Genomic DNA, 15,609 nt, shown 5'->3' with positions numbered 1-15,609 from the left:
TAGCATTGCAATATCCCACAGGGAAATCAGATACATGAGTTTGTGGACTTAACACGGTTTATATGATCACGCTGAAATTCTAAGCTTAAATTATTATTTTTTATTTTTTAGCCCAAATATTCCTCATGATATTGATATGTATATGAATTGTAATATCACAATTTACTAATATATAAAAAAAAGAAGCGGCTGATTTTATCCATATGTTTAAAAACCATTAAATTTGTAATACTTAATTCAGAAGTTTTTGTTTTCTGTGAACAACAACAGTATACGTTCTGTGCATTGGAGAATGTTTATAGTCCTTTCTCGCAAAGCAGGCACAGTCATTTCATGACGTCAGTTGTTTTCTAGGCTAAATCTGTCTCGTTCGAAGGAACTCATCGCTTAAGTTGTTTTTTGCGTCTTAAACGTCTCATTTTCTCAAAAAAAAGAGTCATTTTCATTGTCCTCATAATATTACCTTGCCAATGATAGCAAGCAGAGTGGTTGGGATGGGTCATGCTGTGGAGTGGCCTGCAAGATCACCAAACCTCACACCTCTTGATTTCTTCATTTCATCATTTGTGGCAAAATCCAAGAGTTTTGCAAACGTATTACCGGTACTGCTATATTCGCAAGTATCCGGCGCACAAGGTTGGTACGCAACCCAATTGATGCAATGAGACTAGGGCTGAAACCTGTATTCGTCAAGGAGGTAACCAGGTAGAGGGCAGAGCAGCACAGTAAACTCACTTCAAAAGAACCAAACTACACATCCCCTTTCTGTGCTACCTTTTATTCCAAAAAGAGAAATAAGAAAGAGAGAAACAAGAAAGTAAGAAAAAACCGAGAAAAACATAAGTAATTGCAAGTATAACAAAAGAAGTCCCATCCCACATCAATTTCGCCCAAATTAATGACACTTAACAAAATCCATAACCCATAACCCATATGCCCACCGGTAAAGCCCATTCCCTAAAATAAAGTTGTTATTTTATTAAGTTATCATCGAGGTATGCTTTATATTAATGCACGGTATAGACGAATCCAACGAGCCAAGCCATGGTCAGGATTTGGTCGGCCATCTTTGGGTAGCCGCTAGCACCAACCTGGTGTTTTGAGCGCCCTATTGTGCAAATAAAAGCCGCCTAACACCTAGAGAAGATGCAAGGCGAGGAGGGTTAATAGAATAATACAATAGAGATAATTCCGCAGGTAATCCCGTCGCATCTATTTATACTTTGTCCTTTTATTACAAGTACATCCATTTGTAGCGTTTGATATGGTGTAGTTAATCCGATTATTGAATCACTTCAACAGCGAATAGACCATGTAGAAGCTGTGCGTTTTGCCGAAGGGAACTGTAGGGCCTATTGTGTTGTAAACTTTAATCATTCTTTTGTCTACCTGCGTTTTCGCGGAAGATGTAAAACGGGTGATGGAATGCAGTTTAAAATTTCCGCCAAGGCCGAATCATTTCACATTTTGGGTCCATTGTAGCCGACGGCTACCCAACTAAAGGCTGCTAGTCAGGTGTAGGAATGCGTGGATTTGGATTCGTCTATAGACGAATCCAACGAGCCAAGTCATGGTCAGGATTTGGTCGGACATCTTTGGGTAGCCGCTAGCACCAACCTGGTGTTTTGAGCGTCCAATTTTGCAAATAAAAGCCGCCTAGCACCTAGAGAAGATGCAAGGACGAGGAGGGTTAATAGAATAATAGCTAATAATATATATGGAGATAATTCCGCAGGTAATCCCGTCGCATCTATTCATACATAGTCCTTTTGTTTGCAAGTACATCAATGCATAGATACCGCGTGTAGTTAATCCGATTATTATGTCACTTCAACAGCGAATAGACCAGCTGTGTGTTTTGTCGAAGGGAACTGTATTGTGTTGTAAACTTTAATCTTTCTTTTGTCTACCTGTGTTTTTCGCGGAAGGTGTAAAACGGGTGATGGAATGCAGTTTAAAATTTCCGCCATGGCCGAATCATTTCACATTTTGAGTGCATTGTAGCCGACGGCTACCCAACTAAAGGCTGCTAGTCAGGTGTAGGAATGCGTGAATTTGGATTCCTCTATATGCACTTTTTAATCTTTGAGGTAGCCAAAGCTCCTCCGTGGACAGAGTGAAAAACGGATACATTTCTTTAAAAGGGAAAATCTTCAAAAGTTATGAGCCGATTGAAATAATTGTTTCGATTTATTAAAGCTAACGGGTAAGGGCTTCTTTACATACCAACATTATACTTGATCAACTTTTCTGAAATAGGAGAAAAAGAGGGCGCAATGAGGGGCCTCTTTTTTTAGGACACCCTGTATTATACTCACGATTGGTACCTTGTGTTGTGTTCGTATATTAGCTTATATTCCATATTTTGCTTGTTAAAGTTCAATGCAGTACTTCATTCTGTCAAACGTGTGTCACACTGATAAAACTCGATTCATTATCGATACCTATGTTTCATCGTTTCAAGGGCTTGGCTTTCAATATAGGTTGTCAATACTGAACTTAGTCTCCGCTGGGGTTGTTGTTTGCAAAAAAATATTTTCTTTTCTTTTATTTAAATAACAATGACTCTGTCATGAGTGATGTCGTATTGTATACCCTCTATAAGCAATACGGAATGTTACGTCACAATTCTGTATTATCATTCAAGGTTGTTACGTGTCTATTCTGTCATCGACCTGACAACAGCCGCGCCCACGGTACAAACAGATGTAACTTGTACTTGTGGAAAATCGTGTATATGACAAAACCATTCAAAATTATATTTTCAAGTATTGTTAACTGTTAGTTTCTGAATGGCACGTCATACATACACATGTGTTTTGGTCAAAATGGCAATATTTTTGACCCCTACCCACCTGGCATCTAGAAGCTACCCCGAAGAGTCTGATGTCGATCAAAAAATTCATTACAGGAAAATGTCGGGTTGTATAAAGGGTATGAAAACGTTTCAATAACATTCATAAAACATTTTTGCAAACGTGATGCAAAACATTCTAACAGAATGTTATTTAACTGTTGACAAAATATTTTACAATAACGTTTTAAACACGTATTCGTGATCTTTGTAAAATCCGACATTTAAATGTTATTAAAACGTTTTTAAATAAACGTTTTAAGAACATTTTTGTGTTTGCTAGTAGTAAATATCACGGAAAAGCAGAAATCCGTAGTTTCATACGATATTCAATAATTCATAACATCTATTAGAACATTCGTAATGGTATACATGTAGTATAAATAAAATGAGGTAAATCTGAATAATATAATAAATCTTACTGGAAAGCAAACATGTAAATAGGTAGGCCGATTAACACAGACCCTATAAAGAAGCACGTTCCCAGCAAACACAAAACGTTTTTAAGACGTTTTTAAAACGTTTTAAACAGGTTTTATTTTGGGTTTTTGCTTTTGGTTAAAACGTTTTAATAACATTAAATGTCGGGTTATATAAAGATCATGAAAACGTTTGGTATGAAAACACACTACAAAAATATTTTTTTAATGTTTTCAAAATGTTATTGAAAAATATTTTCTGCAAACATTTTTGGCCAAACACTTTGTCACCATTTAAATAACGATAAGTTAGAATGTTTGCAGTAAGTTATCACAAAATGTTTTTGAATGTTATGGAAACGTTTTATACCATTTATATAGCCTTTATATAACCCGACATTTAAATGTTTTCTAGCAACCTTTTCTAACCTTTTGCGAATAATGCCGAAAACGTTTTGTGTTTGCTGGGGTTGTATATTCAAACATGTATACAGAGATCTTTACCGCACATACCTTGGCGATGAATGTAATTTTACATTTGAAATTTGGAAATTGCAGTGCAAATATTTTATACTTCAAGCATGCTTAAATAATAATCAAACCGAACGTATTTTTTTAAATATACAAAAACGAAACATATTTGAAAGCCCCAAAGATAAAACAAAAACTTACGTTGAATTGTCACATTTTTCAAACTTGGTCTATATTTCTGAAACTTGTGGTTTCTGAAACTTACTCTCCATTCCAGAAAAATACAGCACGATTTTTTTCACGGCAGTGAAATGATGCCACTTGCCCCAACATCTCATATATATGCACAGTTTATCCCTTACATGTCATGTGTCTTGAATAGCTTGTAGCCCACCAACCCTGTGGTAATAAGAGTCTAGGAAATAATTCCTAATATCTCATACCCTAGTTTGTATACCTTTATCAAATCCTGCCCACATGACAGGGACTAAAATATCCCTTAAATTTGGTAATGAGTTGTTGAGTGTAATAATTGAGTAGCTTTTTTATATAAACATGTTTGTAATTGGCTTATAGCCATCACATGCTGACAATACACATAACTGATTGGTTAATCAAAGCTAGGTAGGCATATCATGGCCAGCATACTGAATGTTTACTTTGTGATTAGGTTTATCTGTATTGAAAACTACACAATGGGCGATTTACTTCAGAAAACTACATGGCACAAAACTAAGTCCATTATCTATAGTTAATTGAATGTTTATTGATTCTTGTAATAACCCAGCAATGTGTGTATAAACCTGTATAATATATTTTCTGTTACAAAATATTAATTGGTGTTAAGTATGAGACAAATATCCCTGACAAAAGCTAGCAAGACCAAGACTATTTGTTTACATAGATCTAGGCATCTTGTATCTGTATAGAAAATTATATTCAACAAATTTAAGATATTGCCAACATGGAATAATAGTGGACATTTTGATACAATTTTCTTCGTAGTTATAGCCAAATTTGTTTCCTGTGGGTGGCTTTAAAAATTGTTTTCCAGAGTCAAGACGCAGATATCATTATTAAGCCTCATATCACTTATGTATTGTCGTGCAAAGTAGGTTAGATATGAATATTAAATGTTAGCTCAAAGTACTATCTTAGACTATATATATAATAATCACAGGTATAATAGTCTATGGTACTAGGCCTATACATCTGATCCGTGACTTATCTTTTTTGAAGACAACTTCTTGTTTTGGATTAAAAAAATATTATCCTGTTTTGCCAAATGAAACATAGCTCAATCCTAATCCTTTAGTTAGTTCTAACTGGCAATGAAAGTAAAATTTTAATATTTGGTCAAATTTTGGAAATAAGGGTCAAAAACATGCATTTTAGGGCTTTATTCGACCTTTTTCGTATTCTGTGACAATCAAGCCCTAAGACTTGAACAAAGACTAATTTCAAGTTATACATTTTAATTTTTGGAAAACACTTTTTCTAATCTTTTTCGTAACCGATTAGCAAAAATAACATGTAGCCTAATATTAAAATTATGAGCTAACTCTTACCCTATACTCAAGATTTGAATGCTTAGACTTGTGCCAAGCCTTACAATTTTGTGACTACAATTGTAAGAAACCATGCCAATTGCATGTTTTTGGACCATTTTCCCCTCAAATTGCAAAACTATTAAAATTTGACTTTTATTGCCAGATAGAACTAACTAAAGGATTAGGATTTAGCTATGTTTCATTTGGCAAAACAGGATAATGTTTTTTTAATCTAAAAAAAATAGTGCTGTATTTTCCTGGAATGGGGAGTAGGTTTCAGGAGCAGTGGCATAACTAGCCCCCCCCCCCCCACCCCCCCACCCCGTTTTAACCCTTTCCTCTGCCCCCCAAAAAAAAAAAAAACACCGAAAAAGGTAAGTATATAGGCCTACTTAATCTGAGAATTATTAATCATTAATTTACCTCACATTTGGTCATTTTAACCTAATAACCGCATTTTTTTCGCGCTTCGCGCGCATTTATTCCACTTTTGTACGATATGTCACCAGTTTAGCTTCAATATACACAAATTTTTACGCGCATTTTTGTACCGTAAACTTCTTTTGTCGCCAAAAGGTGCTGGATTCACTATACTTCAAGACAAATTTTCCAACCCCATCCCTCCCATATCAAAAAGTAATCTACGCCACTGTTCCGGTAGACTATGCCATAGTCGATTTTTGATAAATAAAAATATGTTATTATTCATGATATTACTGATATTTATTACATCAAAATACTAGTATAAGATGGTTATGAAAAAGTTTATATAATTATATTTGTGAGAGTAAAAGTAAAGTATACGTAGGCTTATATTATTGAATGCAACATAATGGCATAAGTATAATGGTACTTCAATACTGAACAATTCTAATTTTAGAATCTGCCAGTTTATTAATCGCGAAAGCCCGAGTTAAAAATCCAGGCTAACAAACAGAGGGAGTACGGTGACTGAAAAGATCAGATGTGAAAATCTATCAATTGTGCACAAATTAATTGAATCAGAGTTTTAAGCTTAAATGCAATAGCCAGAGTATGCACAATTGGCAAGTGGACTACGGAGAAGTCTACTGTTCCGGGGACACATTCAGATCCCAAGACTCCTCAGACCCCCCCCCCCCCTCCCCCGCTTACAAACCCAAACAGCATAAGCGATACCGGCCCCCTCATCTATTATGTTTTCCCCCGCTTTCCCCACAAATGAAAATGTTTAGTTACGCCACTGGTCAGGAGTTTGTCCCTATATTAGACTCTTGAAGGAGTCAAGTGGTTACACTCTTTTTATTAGTGTCAGGTTAATTCAAATTGGGAGTCGCTTGTCGTCTTCAAGACAAACGTAGACTCTTTTAAAACATCACTTCAACACTCTTTTTTTCTGTGTGTACATTTGAGATGATGCCGTGTCCGCTTGAGTATCCTTTACTGTGTTTGTTCCTGCTTTGGCAGTAGTTGCGCCACTGAGATGTACACCCTGCATTTTATTCTGCGAAATGTCCCTTTTACCGCAGCAAAGATATTTTCTCCATATCTTTCGAACTTCTTTATTAAACACGCAAAACATGGTAAATACGAATAATCCTTGAAGAGAGTTAAAAATACAGAACAGTATTTGGAATACGTGAGCTGCATCTTGGTGAATGAGCGACAAGAGTCCAAATATCCACGTCAAGCCGAGGAGAGATGACAGACCAAGTGCATTCTGAACTCGCCTCTTCATTTCATTACGTTTGTTGCGCGTGCTGCTTGATTTTCTCCCACATGTTAGACGGTACATTACGTGAATAAGACGTATACGTTGAAAGCTATGGTTAGCCCTAACAGTAGTACATGGGTGAAGTAGAATGCGTAGTCAACGTTTATAAAGCAACTGCAAAAGATAGGAAAACGTTATTAAACATAATAATATTCACTAAAACATGCTTACTTACAAAAACGCATCGTAACAACCAGGGGTGCAAATTGTGATTTCTTCCTCAGGAGCAAGGTTTTTAGGCTCAAGATTTCCTCAATCATACCATGCATAAAAAAGCTTTATTCTGCACTTCAAAAGACGAGAATGTTAACATAGCGTGTATTTTTAGAGCGACTCTATGTTAAGTGTTGCAAAAAAGATTTAAGAGGACAATGTGGTAAATTTGGTATTTTACACTACTTGGGGTCAATTGTGCTGGGACTAGGCTCCTTTCCCCTTTTATTTTCCTTTACATCCCATTTCCTCTTTAATTTTTTTGTCAGAGGGAGCACAACTTGTTCATGATTCTTCTTTTTAAATTTCCTCAATATTTTCCAGTTTGTCCTCTTCTGAGTGGCATTAGTATTGATACACTGAATTCCTTCATGACTTTTGTTCCCATAAAATCCTCATTGCCGCCTCTCTGTAAATTTTCTCAGATATGTGACCTGTTTTCACCTGCCTTCATCCAACTTCTTTTTTTCTGTTAAATTACATTGAATACCTCCTATGGTGATGAATTGTAAATTTTCTCATTTCCCATTTCCATATATTCTAATACCAACACCTTCCTCTTTTTTGCTCTTATTTCTTGAACAACCACAGCCCTCCCCTATTATCTTGTACCTCACTCCTCTTCTTTTTCTTTCCTCTTTTCCCCTTTCCTTCCCCCTTTTTCTTTTCTTCTCTCTCCCTCCTTTTTCCTCTCTTTCTTTTTACTTCCAATGGCATTATTTCCTCAATTTTGACTCTCATTTCCTAGGAGCGGTGCTCCCCGCTCCCGCAAAATTTGCATCCCTGGTAACAACAATCCATGGTTGCTCAGTGCACATTTTGTTGCTGAAGCTGAAAACGTCAACTACACCAACAACAGCCACGTGTTTTTTTTGGAAAGGTATGGTATGCAGTTAAGGAATCGGATAGCAGCGTTTCCAAAGTATTTTTGTGGGACATGATAGGAGAGCACATCAGACCAGGCACTGTGTATGAAGAGACTGGAAACGATTTCCACTCATTGTAGGCCTACTATGTGAGTTGCTGGTTTACAAAATATCCTCAGTTGAACAAGCACGCATAATACGTTGATCGAATTTATAAGATCCTGGTACAAATCCCAGCACATATAACGACGCGTGGCTTGTCTTGCATGATGCGAAATGAGCCTACATGTTTGCTTATAATAAGAGACTCTAGTAATGCCAACATAAATCTTCAAAGAACATTATTTTAAGAATTATTTCAGTATGGAAATCAATAGGAACAGAAAGAGTATGGTGTACACATTCCAGGAAAATGTTTATTTGTTCTAGCATTCTATATTTCCATAAAATTATAAAATGTATGTCTCCAAAATCCTATGTAAATGATTCTTAACGCTACACAACTTGTTAAGTCGGCTTCCTACATGCCCTAGAGGATCCTGGATCTCGTCTTAGTTATTATGATATTATCATTTCATTAGGATTAGGGATAAGGTTAGGGTTGGATGAACATTAGGGTTAGTGTTAATAGGGTATATGGTTAGGGCAGAGTAACGAGTAGAGTCACGGTTTATATGTTTAGGGTAAGGGTTAGGGTTTATAACTAAGTTTTTTTCGGACTAATGATCCTTCGGACTATCGACTTACAACAGTATGTACGACTTCTTACTCAGTATGGGTTGCAGATCCCTTAGAGAATTTGTCATTTTACTCCAAATCAATGCTTCCTGCTAGACAATTAACATTTTGTGAACAAATTGCTTTAAAAAGAGGTCACTTCCTGTGAACTTACAAAACTACACAAGGTCATATCAGATTAGTCTATAGGTCACATTACTGCCCCTGTCTATATGACAACCCGGTCATATATTCACCTCACTGACAGATAGAAACCGGGGGAGGGGGGGGCTTGAGTTGTCAAAAATTCTAAATTTCTCTAAGGCAGGCGTAACGTAATAAGAATGAAATGGTATGATCCTGAATTTATGCACAATACCCTGGCTATTTTCGGTAAATTCCATAATTCCTTGCGTTATACCCATAGAGTCCTCTGTGGTTATACCCCAGATATCGATTTGACGTGACGCCGACTTGCAATGCACAGTAGCGATGTTCGCTAAACGACGTGCGCATCAACGTGACATCAAATGACGACATCTGAGGTATAACCGCAAGGAAATATGGGATTTACCGAAAAGGTCAATTGTTGGCTTCCTAGACAAGCTGCTGAGATGAGATGACAAGATCCAGTGGCGTAGATTTCTTGTTGGTATTGGGGGATGGGGTTGGAAAAAATTTCTTGAAGTAAAGTGAACCCAGCCCCTTTTGGCGACAGAATAAGTTTATGGTACAGATGCGCGCGAAGCGAGCAAAAATTTTGCCACATTGAAGCTAAACTGATGAAATATAGTGCATAAGTGGAATTAATTCGCAAAAATTGGCACTTGGGTGCTAAAGTGGCCAAATATGAGGTAAATTTTGTCAGAAACCCACATACAGGCGTCAACATTTGAGATGATTGTATGGACCATCCCCTGGCAAAAATATATTGGGGGGATTTGTCCCCCATCCCCCGGTATCTACGCCTATGATAAAATCACATTATGTACACTTCCTTGTAATCAGAATCAGATGTAAGCATCCTGGGTCGAGTATAATTATATATCAAAAATTAACCTCTTCAAGAATAAATGTTTTACCCCTTTCTACCGAATATTAACTGATACACAGTGTCATCGCCCCGATATCTTCATGGCAGAAATCGCCATGGTAGGTTGAAACCACCGCCACGCATGGCCATTTTGTATCGACCTGTTTAATAGTTTTGAGTCGCATAATGTGCCGAAGGACATTTGACTAAGGCTACTGACAATAGCCCCGATTAGGCCGGTGACTGACCTCGCTGTGTGTGAGTCGAGCATGGTACGCCATAGGTCATATGCTTTTAGACTACCTCCACGATTGGCCTATACACTGCGCTATATAATTCGGCACATATAAATCAGAATTATTGTCAGTTTTTGACTCAAGACGCAAGCTTCTTTCTCAAGACGCAAGCTAACGACTATCATATCTGTTCAAAATATATATTCAAGTGCAAGGAACCATATCTGGTTTCTTTATACAAAATCATTTACGGGAGATATTCATCATTTTCTACCCCGGTATCCAAAGATTTTCGTCTCATATCAAACTCGTGCATAGTACATTCACGTGTATCGATCCTGGGTATTGATTTTAGTATCTCTGCTGACAAAGTAATTATTAGCCAGGCGATGTCGGTGTGCGATATTGACATTCAAAGATATTTATATTTCCCAGTTACTTACTGTACGGTATTTTTGTATTGCCTAATATCGGATGTGCCTACAACTAGAATGGCGTTTAATTAAGCGAAGTCGAATTAAAACCAGATTGTCAATGGGGAGAAAATTTTTGGCCAGGCGTATAAATGGGTTTTTTACCCTTGTGTATAATATGGGTTAAGCCGTTGATCCACTTGGGAGTTATGCACATCAGTGATTTCAGATATGCGTTCACCCATGTAAAAACAGGTGCAGGGTTTTGATGCAATCATAATGGTTTTGTTAAAGGGTTTTGTTGTTGCTATGATACAACCAATCACTTGGCATAATTGTAGCTGGTCAAATGCAAGTGGGCTTTTTGACTCATTCATATCATGTTTTATCATCGAGAGATCAACTTCTATTGAAAAATGGTTAAAGCATCTATGGTTAAATAGCTGCATGTCAATATAAAACAGTGGCATGTTTAATGCTTGCATTAGCTCTATGGCAATGTATAGGAATCTCCTAACAGGATATTAACAAAATGGCAACAGTAAAACAATCAGTGTATCGAGTGCAAGTAGAATGTTACATAGATTGTGATGGTAAAGCAGGACGGACGGGGCGTCATCATGGTGGAATCTTTGTCTTTCGGCGGTATGGAAGAGACAGAGGACTTGAGTAGGCAAGTTATGATTATAATCTGTTAATTTATACGATGAAATAATAATGATAATAATAAATAACAGAAATAGCAATAAGGAGGATCACCACGAAGGACAGCGATTAAGTTATACGGGTAACATACATATAGCAAAAGATTAAGCAACTATTATACTTTATCTCGTATCTTTTGAAAATTTTATTAAATGTAAGCCTTACGTGTAACATCTAATAAAATACGCGTATAACATCTATAAGCAGTCCTTTGAACAAGTTCATTAGGAATGTTGATATCAACTGTGAATTTTGTTCATTTTGAACAATTCAAGTAAAAACGAAGTTGGTTTACTCACGTTTTAGTGACGTTTCACCACTACACTAGTGGCTTCATCAGACTGGCAACTCATCACTTCTGACTGCTTGCTTTTATAGGCAACAGGAAGCACCGTAGAGGGCGTGATGAGTTGGTCAAAATATTGTTGAGCAGTAGGCCCCCTCGTCCTTGTTTAGAGTGTCTTGTCCTTTTCGGCGGATCCAGATGGCTTCTATCGCAACCTGGTGATTGATCGCAAGCAGTCGAAAGAGTTGCCAGTCTGAAAGAAGCCATCTGGAGTCCGCCGAAAAGGACAAGAAACGTCACTAAAACAAGGAGAAACCAACTTCGTTTTTACTTGAATTGTTCAAAATGAACAAAATTCACAGTTGATATCAACATTCCTAATGAACTTGTTCAAAGATTTGAGAGAGAATTATGGACGAAACGCAGTGAGAGACCTCCGATCACTTGAAAACACGGAACGGAAAATATCGCGTTTCAGATGTCATAGAGTCTATTCTCTACGGGCTAAACACAGTGGTCTTATTCCAACCAGTTTAAAGCTTAAATGCCCGATCAACACTAAACGAGCACGTGACATTGTGAATAAAGCTGAGAAAGCGTTGTTAAATGAGAGGATTCGTGTTGTTACCAACAAAATCAAGACTTTAGAGGATGAAAAAATCCGCGCAAACGCCAATTTAAATGCCCACAACATAAACAAAGATCTGTCTCGCGAAATCTCGCGCCATGTAGAAAACTCCCGCGAGAGTGAGTTCCAACATGTACGTGCACGGCAAACCCGGAAGTTGAAGGAACTAGCGGTAAAGCAAGAAAAATCAACCACCAACAATGTAAACAAGAACAATTCTGACGCAAAATTGGACTTGAGCGGTACCCAACTCAAGCGATGGGTAAAGAATCTGTCAAAATATAAACTGTCTGATGCTCAAAACAGTGTACTAGCTCGTGGCCTCGGTTACGCGGTAAGTCCAGACAATTTAAATCAATCGTCAATTGTAGATGACCACATTGTTGCATGTGAGAAAGCATGCTGGAAGCTTACCAAACCGGAAGCTGCACAATTGCGTGCTGAGATTGTTGGCACTTTAAAATCGGCAAAAGTGCCCCCTTCTAATATCAGCAAAGATGAGCGCACCGCGATCAAACAACTCCAGAAAGAGGAGTCTATCATGGTCCTCAGGGCCGACAAAGGCAGGGCCACAGTTGTCATGGACAAGTCTGCATCTCAAGAAAAATGTGCTCCCTCCTTAGCGACTCCAAGACATATGAAAAATTAGACAAGGATCCGACTGCAAAACATAAAAGAGAGTTGGTTTCCATCTTGCAGAGACTTGAAAGAGAGGATAAAATCAAGAAAGCAGATAAGCAATTTTTGTATCCTACCTCTGAAAATGTTCCGAGAATTTATGGAAGTCCAAAAATTCATAAAGACGGAACACCGTTGCGACCCATCGTGGACTTTACAGGCTCTATCGGATATAACGTGGCCAAGTCCTTAGCTGATATTTTGAGCCCCATAGTTGGCCAATCTGAGCACCACGTTCTGAATTCGAAAAGTCTTGCGGAAGACCTAAAAGACATTGTCCTTACAAAAGATGAGATCCTCAATTCACATGATGTGGTGGCGCTGTTTACTAGTACCCCATCGATCTCACTCTTCATGTTCTTCGTGAAAAACTAAACGAAGACAAAGACCTCAAAAACAGAACACTCCTCAACATTGATGACATCATCGAACTTACCAAATTTTGTCTTGCCACGGTGGCCTACTTTAGCTACTCAGGTGATATTTACCGCCAACGGTTCGGTATGGCGATGGGTAGCCCTCTCAGCCCCCTTGCTTGTAATGTATTCATGGAGTGGCTAGAACAGAAAGCTATTTCCACAGCCCCGGTAGCCTGCCGCTCGCGTCTCTGGAAAAGATACGTAGATGACGTGTTGGAAATAGTACGCAAAGGAGAAGTAGACAACCTCACAGAACACTTAAATTCCATCGACCCTACCAACAGTGTCAAGTTCACTTACGAGCAAGAACAAGAAGGTTCGATTCCCTTCCTCGACACCTTAATTACTAGAAAGCCGGACGGATCAGTGAAACTCTGTATCTACCGCAAGAAAACGCACACTGACCAATATCTTCAGTTCTCCTCCCACCACCCCTTACATCAAAAGCTGGGTGTTGTTAGAACGCTGCTAGACAGGAGTGACGCGTTGGTTACCGAGGAAACGGACAGACAAAAAGAGGAGGGTAACATCCGCGAAGCGTTGACCACGTGCGGTTACCCGGATTGGTCAATCAATAAAGTCAAAAAAGACAGATCCACTCCTAAGACAAAACTTTCCTCAAAACGAAAAGATGATAGTGAAAAAAACCAAAGGCATGGTTGTGGTTCCCTATATAGAGGGCGTATCCGAGCGTGTGTCCAGGGTGTTTAAAAAACACGGATTTTCCACAGCCATGAAGCCGCATCGTACCATCCGCAATATGCTCGTCCATCCAAAGGATAAACTTCTCCCTCAACAGAAAGCGGAAGCCATTTATGAAATACCCTGCGGTGACTGCCCAAGTTCCTACATTGGTGAAACTGGTCGCCCCTTTGGTATCCGACTCAAAGAACACCAGAAAGAGGTAGAGAAATTTGAATCAAAACCATTTACTCGAGCAAAACGCCAATCATCTGTCACGGACATTCACAAATCCGCCATCACTGATCATGTAGCCTCCACAAATCACTCTATCAACTGGGAGGACTCAAAAGTGATTGATCGCGAAGCCGACAAGACCACCAGGTGGCTGAAAGAAGCCATCTGGATCCGCCGAAAAGGACAAGACACTCTAAACAAGGACGAGGGGCCTACTCGCTCAACAACATTTTGACCAACTCATCACGCCCTCTACGGTGCTTCCTGTTGCCTATAAAAGCAAGCAGTCAGAAGTGATGAGTTGCCAGTCTGATGAAGCCACTAGTGTAGTGGTGAAACGTCACTAAAACGTGAGTAAACCAACTTCGTTTTTACTTGGAATTGTTCAAAATGAACAAAATTCACAATCTATAAGCAGTGCCAAGAAATGAGTGCGTAAAGGCATAAGATAGGAGGCGAGTTAATTAAAACATTAAATAGTGCCAGCGGGGGCATTTCAGTTGATCGAATAATTATGAATAATATGAATTAATATTATTATGTGGTTAAATAGATTAATTTCAAACATGCTCAATATACACGAGCACATGGGATGTGTAAGACGGAGGGCAAGTAGTAGGACCTATGGTACCTTCTGTATACTGGGGGATCAATTTATATACAAATGCACGGTCAGATTCATCTTCGAGTTATTGCGAGTTGAGAGAGTACGTAAAAACCCCGAATTAGTATCACACAAGTTCGAATTAATGACGCTTCAGATTGACATGGTTTCGTCAAAAAATAATAGGCCTAAACACGAATATTTCAGGATATAAAAGTTGTATTAATTATGGTAGGCAATAAGTACAAGCAGGACTAGCGGGGAACAAATGTAATTAAGCAACAAATGGTAGGGTCAAGGAGGTTGCACTAAATTCATGGTTCTATTTATAATGAAAAACAGAATAAGGAGAAAGAAAAACTATTGTTTATCAAGAGAGATAGACCAGCTCTATATAACGGTCTGGATCTTATCAAGTAAATGAAAGGATAAAAAAGCTACTAGAACTGACATCTGAATAACATAAGAAACTAACCAGATTAACAATAGATGTGAACAATTGCTGTACAAACGGGAAGTAAAGAAGGCAAACAAGAAAAGATATCTTATTTTCTGGAGGTAAACAAATAGAGATGGTCACTTAAGTCGCAAATAAGGAAAATGGAAGTATAAGTAATAGGCCTAATATAAATATAAAAATAATAAGCATACCAGATACAGTAATAGCAAAATGAAACCCCATTTGTAAAGGTAATGATAGACATAATATAGATATGCAGTAAAATACAAAAACGGGAAGTAAGGAAGGCCAACAAGAAAAAATATCTTATTTTTCTGGAGGTTAAACAAATAGGGATGGTCACTTAGGTCATAAGGAAAATGAAGTATAAGTAATATATAAAAATA

The 15,609-nt window shown here is 38.0% G+C and overlaps 2 protein-coding genes across 2 annotated transcripts; both read left to right on the top strand.

Annotated features, from left to right (window-relative positions):
* The first annotated feature begins 11,896 nt into the window (after nt 1-11,896).
* On the top strand, nt 11,897-12,793 carry LOC140168776 (uncharacterized). Its single transcript, XM_072192186.1, has one exon. The coding sequence runs from the start codon at nt 11,897-11,899 to the stop codon at nt 12,791-12,793; it is 897 nt and encodes a 298-aa protein (XP_072048287.1).
* A 532-nt stretch (nt 12,794-13,325) lies between these two features.
* Nucleotides 13,326-13,952, top strand: LOC140168775 (uncharacterized). The gene has a single exon (XM_072192185.1). The coding sequence runs from the start codon at nt 13,326-13,328 to the stop codon at nt 13,950-13,952; it is 627 nt and encodes a 208-aa protein (XP_072048286.1).
* Nucleotides 13,953-15,609: the final 1,657 nt, after the last annotated feature.

Source organism: Amphiura filiformis, chromosome 13 (genome assembly GCF_039555335.1).
Source record: "Amphiura filiformis chromosome 13, Afil_fr2py, whole genome shotgun sequence".
Taxonomy (NCBI): Eukaryota; Metazoa; Echinodermata; class Ophiuroidea; order Amphilepidida; family Amphiuridae; genus Amphiura; species Amphiura filiformis.
This window is presented reverse-complemented; position numbering and strand designations above follow the sequence as displayed.

What these genes read in the sequence shown, in the direction of transcription:
- LOC140168776 (XM_072192186.1), top strand. Translation starts at nt 11,897, where the DNA reads ATGAACTTGTTCAAAGATTTGAGAGAGAATTATGGACGAAACGCAGTG.
- LOC140168775 (XM_072192185.1), top strand. Translation starts at nt 13,326, where the DNA reads ATGGCGATGGGTAGCCCTCTCAGCCCCCTTGCTTGTAATGTATTCATG.